This window comes from Octopus sinensis, linkage group LG11, assembly GCF_006345805.1.
Source record: "Octopus sinensis linkage group LG11, ASM634580v1, whole genome shotgun sequence".
Taxonomy (NCBI): Eukaryota; Metazoa; Mollusca; class Cephalopoda; order Octopoda; family Octopodidae; genus Octopus; species Octopus sinensis.
The window spans coordinates 22,111,069-22,118,957 of NC_043007.1; the positions used below are offsets into that span (position 1 = coordinate 22,111,069).

Here is a 7,889-nt window from a genome sequence, read left to right on the forward strand (position 1 = left end):
ACTAGGCCATTGTGCCTCCACTGAAGTTCCTGCTTGTAGATTAGTGCAGATTATAAGAGGTTCTGGACTATCTGTATCCAGAAAGTTGCTGTTGTACCTGTATCAAGTTTCATTTGTAGTTGTACTATTTGCAGTATTCTGGCATCTAAGAAGTTAGTGTAAATCTTTTTGGTAAAGGACTAAAATCTGGCTACAATTTAGGAGATGAAGGACACTTGCAGGGTGTGTCATTTTCTTTGCTTTCTTGAATGGCTACCTTGTAGGTTTTACTGTTATTTACCTCTGAGAGAGTTAACTTTTGATTGAACGCATTCCAATCATGACTTTCCATTTTTTATGTGGGGTGGTGGCATTTTTTTTTAATATTTAGGACTACATTAGTCAATGTGTCTTCTTTATAAGATAAGAGAAAATTTGGCTACTATTTCTAGCAGGTGAAATCTTAACGTACATGCTCCTTCATTTTACAAGTGTTGCAATGGTAGGTGATTATCTCCAAGCCGATGGGGGTGACTGGTAAGTTTTGTTGGTAGTTTTCTTTACCTGTACATTCGTGCAGCTGCTTGTCCACCAATTTATTGATGTGGGCTTAGGTTGTATGAAGGATCAGCAGAGAAAATCCAAGGAGTATGATACCTCTCACCAATTTAGCTCTTTTATAAAATCAAGGGCCAAAGAGCAATCAACAAAGAATTGACAGAACACATGTCATAGATACATAAATGGATGCAAAATATATATTATGAAAGCTATTTTAGCTGTTGTAAGTGTCTAAGCCCAGTTTAGCTCTGGTTGACTAGGATTAGAGGCAAAGGTATTCCAGCTGTGACCATCTCGTTTGTTTTGTATATTTATGATTGTACTGACCAGTATGTTTTTTTTATTTTTATAAAATGCTAAGGTATGATTCGAGAGATTTGGCTGCTATTTCTAGGAGGTCGATCATCTTGAGTTTCCTCTGATTGCAGTACTGAATTCTTATTTATACATATGAATAATTATGTGAAGAATACAGCTGATGACAGCATGCAAAAAAAACCAAAAAAAAACCAACAACTTTGCCTGTTATCACTATCTTGAATCCACAGTTTTAATAAAATCGATGCCAAATCGATGTAAAGAACTGTATAGATTTTTGTTTATATTCATTAAAATCAACAATACAATTTAAATCCCTTGCTTATATAATAATGCAATAAAAGCGAAAAGCTGGTGTCATAATTCTATATATTTGCAGTGCAATCGTGAAACTTAAAAGACTAGCACCCTATTTATTGCTGAAATTAATTAAAAAAATTTAAGGGCGAGATTTTAGTTCATAAACGAAGATCAATCCAGCAGGTTTAAAGGTGATATACTGAATACAGTGCACAATCAATTATCCAAATTCATGCTTGATTTTCCTTTTTTCTTTTTAGATCATTTTATTTTTGATTACGAAAAATTATTTCGGTCTAAGCAGTCGGCAAAGTTCGGACAGCCCCAAGTATTTAAATTAACTACAGAAATTAATTCTGCACGTCTTAAAATTTATCTCCCCTGCTCTATGAAAGCTACTAACACTTGCCACTAGGCTTGTAATTATTTTACTTTCATTTTCCAGTTCAAATTATAATATCAATTAAGAATTTATTTGTGTGCATCGTTCATTTCAGTTCATCGCTTTCATTTAATTGCTCAGATTCATACCATTGACTTACCTGAGTTATTTACATCAGCTCGTTTATTTTTTCAATACAAAAATGCTGAGATAGATTATTAATAAAACAACAGCAATATATATTAATCAATCTTATATTTATTTTTGTTCATGAAATATTACATGAAACTTAATAAAAAGTATCGATATATATATATATAACAATTGCAGTGTGGAAGGTGTTTATAAGCCATATCTATATAATATATACATATATAATATATATAATATATATATATAATATATATATATTATATATATATATATATATATATTATATATATATATATATAATATATATATATATATATATATATATACATATATAATAAATATGTATGTATGTATATATATGCATGTAATGTATGTATATCTTTAAATGGCTAGCTCCCGGGAGTTACGAAGAGTCGGATTTGGAAATGAGTATATAAATTTAATAACAATGCCCAAAAGATTGATAATAGATTATGTTAGGCTGGACATTGTCCATTTAACATAAATAATTATCTGAATTAATTGATATCCAGACAAACAGACATTTATTATTATTTTTTTTTTTTTAAATACAAAACAATCGCTTTAATTAGCAATTATGACACCAATATTATAAAATAGTTTATGATTAGTGTTCGTAAATCAGAGTTATCTCTGCTTAGTGCTCTAGTAGGAGCTCGGCTGAATCTTTGACAAATACCACGGGATGTCATGATACTTGTAAAGAAAGAAGCAATACATCTAACAAATGAAGCAGTATATAAACATATGAAGACTGTTTATGAAATTTTTGACACGGATTTATCTTTTGAACACAAGATGATTGTTTGGTTGCTATGTGAGTTGTCAAATACGCAAATCTCAAATGAATAACATCCTTTTATTATTACATATTAATAATTTTGATATGTAACTTTAATGATATCCTTTTTATAGTAGATTTTATTGTTTAGAAAGTATGTTCTTTCGGATAAATTTTATACAACTATGACGCTACAGAGACGTGCATATGCTCCAATTAAACAAATTGTCGAATTAAATTAAATTGTCGAAGAGGAGTGCAAGAAATGTCTCACTACATGAAAGCCACGCGAAAACACTTCTCTAAAAATGTTCATGAATTCATTATACGGCCACTGTTGAAACAGAGAGAGACTGGAGAATTATGTGATGTTGTCCTCAAATTACACGGTCAGTGTTTTCAAGCCCATAGGGCTATTCTTGCCCTATGGAGTCCTTATTTTTTATCTATGTTTACTTGCGACATGAAAGAGAAGACAACCAGAGAGGTAGACCTCTCCGAGTCGCTTTCATTGCAGAGAGACAGTGTATTTGCAAGCGTCCTCGACTATATATACACTGGGACAATTGCCCTCACATTGGATAATGTCGAGGATGTCCTTCGCATTGCCGATTTCCTTTTATTGGACGATGTCAAAGACTTCTGCCGACAGTTCTATTTGGATCTCGGTAATCTCGATTTAAACAATTGCCTGCGCGTTCGATTCCTAGCAGAAGACCATAGCCTACACGAAGTGAAAGAATATTGTCAAAAAATAATTGAAGCGCGATTCCATGACTATTTGATATTTCACGATGACATCCTCGAACTGTCTGTGTCTTGCTTACTAGTTTTATTAGAAAACCCGTCTGTTGTACAACATACTCGGCACAAAGACCTTAAGAAATTGATTCATCGTTGGGTTGAATATGAGCCCGACGGGCGTAAGCAATTTCTAGAAGAATTAAATTTGTGCATCAAAGTTTGGGTATGCGATCTGATAAACGAAGCACCTTTCTTTGGCCGGGCTCTTGCCAGAACTGGGATGGCTAGCCTGTGGCATTCATACCACGGGTCTTCCGAAGAAATTCCGTCGAATAAAACAATGGAAGCCAGTGCTATTTTTTCCGAAAACACTTCACATGGATTTGAACATAGTCAGCAGGTGTTACTTGCTGTAGTGTGGAATCAAGGTATGAAGTTTTTTAAGCTTATAGTTTACAACATTTCTGAGCAGAAGTGGTACTGCATGCCAATTCCAAAAGAACGTTTGCTGCAACTCATCCCGCCACGGCAGTCCTTATGCAATGTCCTGCTGAACAAAAGTCAATTATATCTTTATCTATGTTCTAGTTTCCCCTATCCTACTGATATGCTTAAAATTAATGTGATTGCCATAGATTTACAAACCCAAAAAACCACTTTGTACTCTTTTAGAACTGTCGACTACTATAACCCAAGTTATAGAACAACATTGACAAACTATCGAACGGTACCTCCTGCCATAGTTTACTGCAACAATCATTTCTTTGTCATTGGAAATAAAGAAGGTACCGGACACCTTTTCCTTTGTAACTTGCAAACGCATCTTTATTCATGTTATCATATACCGAGTTCCAGGATTATTAGTTTGGCACGAGCTGTAGTGAAAAACAACCAATTCATTTATCTTTGGTACCGTCACCGAACGGGTCCATCCGAGGAATTTTGCATCAAGAAATCTGTTGGCTTTGCAATGTTCGATGCGAAGATGAAACAATTTTCTAGCTGGGATATTCCTGCACCCGATATCACTTATGATGATTTTGCAAGGCCTTACATCATGTGTATTAGAGAAGATACAGTGTTCGTGTACCTTCCTGGAAAACCGGCCCTGGTGTTAGATGAAACTAGGGGCAAATGGGTAACTTCACTTCGACGGATTCCTGTGCCGGGTTCGTTTTCTGATCATAATGCTCAGCTTTACGGATATCAATTGCAAGCTTCTACCAGTCATAGTATATTTGTGTTGAACAATGAAGCTCCATATACCACAACAATTTACGAAGTATCTGAAACTCTCCCCATGGCATTGGCTCACACTCCACCTCCAATTGACCATGTTTCTATGGTAACATCAGGATTATTATCATCAAGTATCCTTGATTTGTTAGAAAGTTATGACACATACGACGATTCTTATGCGACGGCCTTGCATGTTAATATGCAGGTGTCAGTGTGTGATACAGAGGACAGCGGGACTTCTAATGATGAAGAACAAGATTCGGACAATAATGATTACGAATATGATGAAGACTTTTATGGTTACAATTTCGAGATGGATACTGGCTTGGAGTTCTGACATTTAGCACCATTCGGTTCATCCATAGACATGTGTTACTGAGGACTTTCTTTTTTTCTTTCTCTCATTTAAGATCTGTTTCGTTTCATGGTTTATTTTGCAAGTAAACACCTCTTAAACTGTAAGTTCTAACATTAACATGTATTATTTAAACTTTTTTTCTGGCAGTCATTCCAAAACAATTTTTTTTTGTCAATACAAATATTTAATTTTTTTAATTTTTATTTTCACAAAATTATTCTTATTTAATATTTATATTATTTAATATTTATATTTAATATTTATATTTAATATTTAATATTTAATATTTATATTTATATTTAATATTTACAAAGATTGAAATGGAAAATTAGATTTTCTTACAGGTGAAAGAGTAGACTCTTTGCAAAATGTAAGATTTTCTGAAATAATTAATTTTTACTTAATTGTATTTAATTACCAATTTATCGGTCGTAACTTCATTATGTAAATGTCTATATAACTTCCCGCCGCTCTGTTATTTCAATGTATAGTTTATGAAATGATGCTACGGTGTTGTTTTACATATCACAAACCCAAAGATTATTACGATGAAATAACAACTGTACTTTAATTATTTTATCGCGGATTGCTCAAATGTTTTTGTATCGATTACAGTAATTTTTTTTTATTTATGTAAACAATTTAGATTTTTTTTTTTAAACAAAAGACTTTAATGGAGAACAGAGATTCATTTATGCTTGGCGAGAGGCTTTTTCTCTTCAGCCATCGTAGTATGAATTAACAGATTAATTAAATAGAAAAAAAAGCAAAATATTTAACCGGTTCTCTTACTTAAAGAATATATGTACTTATATATTAGCAGAACAAGACATACGAATAATGCAGAACCGATTATAGACCAGGACGATTATAACGAAGAAGGGTTTTCATCAAAATAAAAATCAATAAAGCGAAAATGAAAGTGGAGGTGAAAAGCAGAATTAGGAGGCGATTACATATGAGTTAAACGGTGATAGCGTAATTAGGGAATATTATATATGATATATGACCATCATCTCCTTTTTAATATCCATGTTCCACGTTGGCATCGATTTGACGGTTTGACAAAATCCTGTGGGTCTAAGGGCTGCATTGTGCCTTGGTGTCTACTCAGGCATTGTTTCTACATATGGATGGCCCTTCCTAACAACAACCACTTCACAATGTTTGAAGTCACCGTGCAGGTTGCAAGATTACAAACCCTGAGGGGACAAGGGATTAAAGTGCAGGAGAAGTGAGGGGTAGAACAGGTTCTTGTAGAGGGACTGCATGGTTACTCAGATTTAGTTGGAGGAGGGAATAATCAATAGGAACTGCAAAGAGATAGTTGAGTTGAGGTGTCCAGGTGGGCCTTCAAGGCAAAAGGTGAGTAGATGGGAGTGGGTTGTAAGATTGCATGGGCAGCAAGAGAAGAATATAATATAATAAGTAGCAAATTCCGCCGAGGTCAACTTTGCCTTTCATCATTTCGGGGTCGTTAAATAAAGTACCAGTTATGCACTGGGGTCGATATAATCGACTTAATCCGTTTGTCTGTCCTTGTTTGTCCCCTCTATGTTTAGCCCCTTGTGGGTTCAGTCCCACTGCGTGGCACCTTGGGCAAGTGTCTTCTACTATAGCCTTGGGCTGTCCAAAGCCTTGCAAGTGGATTTGGTAGACAGAAACTGAAAGGAGCCTGTCGTATATATGTATGTGTAAGTATATGTATGTGTGTGTGTATGTTTGTGTGTCTGTGTTTGTCCACCCCAACATCGCTTGACAACCGATGCTGGTGTGTTTACATCCCCGTAACTTAGCGGTTTGGCAAAAGAGACCGATAGAATAAGTACTAGGGTTACAAAGAATAAGTCCTGGGGTCTATTCGCTCGACTAAAAAGGTGGTGCTCCAGCATGGCCACAGTCAAATGACTGAAGCAAGTAAAAGAGTATTATATAATGCATATGTACAAACTGCAATGCTGCATGGCAAAGGACATGCAAAGGCTGGAGAGGAACAAAGCTGATATGCTCTGCTGAATGTGCATCGTCTGTGTGCATGTGCAACAGAGCATTAGTGTATTGAGAGGAATTAGGTGCAGTGTGCAAGAGAGAAGACTGCACTGGTTTGGTCATGTAATGCAGATAGATGAAGATCATCATCATCATCATCGTTTAACATCCGCTTTCCATGCTAGCATCGGTTGGATGATATGACTGAGGGCTGGCGAACCAGATGGCTGCACCAGGCTTCAATCTTGATCTGGCAGAGTTTCTACATCTGGATGCCCTTCCTAACGCCAACCACTCCGAGAGTGTAGTGGGTGCTTTTACGTGCCATCGGCACGAGGACCAGTCAGGCGGTACTGGCAACGACCTCGCTCGAATCTTTTACACATGCCACCGGCACAGGTGCCAGTAAGGCAATGCTGGTAACGATCATGCTCGAATGGTGTCTTTTACATGCCACCGGCACAGAGGCCTGATAGCTGCTCTGGCAATGATCATGCTCGGATGGTGCTCTTAATACCCTACGAGCACGGGGCTCGAGTGCCAGTAAGGCGATGCTGGTAACGATCACACTCGAATGGTGCCTTTTAAGTGCCACTGGCACGGAAGCCGGTTGGCTGCTCTGTCAATGATCACACTCGTATGGTGCTCCTTGCACCCCAGTAGCACGGACGCCAGTCATTGAATTTGATTTTGATTTTGATAGTTGCCGAAAGACGTGTTGATCATTTGAAGTGGAAGGAAGTTGTGGAAGAGGGAGACCCAGGAAGACATGGGACAAAGTATTGAGGGCCGATCTCAAAATGCTAAGCCTGATGAAGGACTCAGATGTGTGGAAGAGGGAGACCCAGGAAGACATAGGACAAAGCATTGAAGGCCGATCTCAAAATGCTAAGCCTGACAAAGAAGACAACGGAGGGCTCAGATGTGTGGAACATTGCTGTACTCAAGTAGACTTGCCCACCACAACAGAACCGAGACTCACATCTTAATTCTGCTTTTCCCATCTTAATCCATCCTTATTTTACTTTACTAGTTTTTATTTTTATTTTATTTTATTTCTCCTA

General features: G+C 36.4%; 1 protein-coding gene across 1 annotated transcript in view; it reads left to right on the top strand.

Annotated features, from left to right (window-relative positions):
- Nucleotides 1-2,151: 2,151 nt before the first annotated feature.
- Nucleotides 2,152-7,889, top strand: part of LOC115217060 — a 19,761-nt gene continuing 14,023 nt past the window's right edge. The window contains exon 1 of the mRNA XM_029786645.2: nt 2,152-6,264. Within this exon, the coding sequence (XP_029642505.1) occupies nt 2,761-4,815 (2,055 nt within the window). The 5' untranslated portion in view covers nt 2,152-2,760 and the 3' untranslated portion in view covers nt 4,816-6,264. The remainder of the gene's footprint in view (nt 6,265-7,889) is intronic.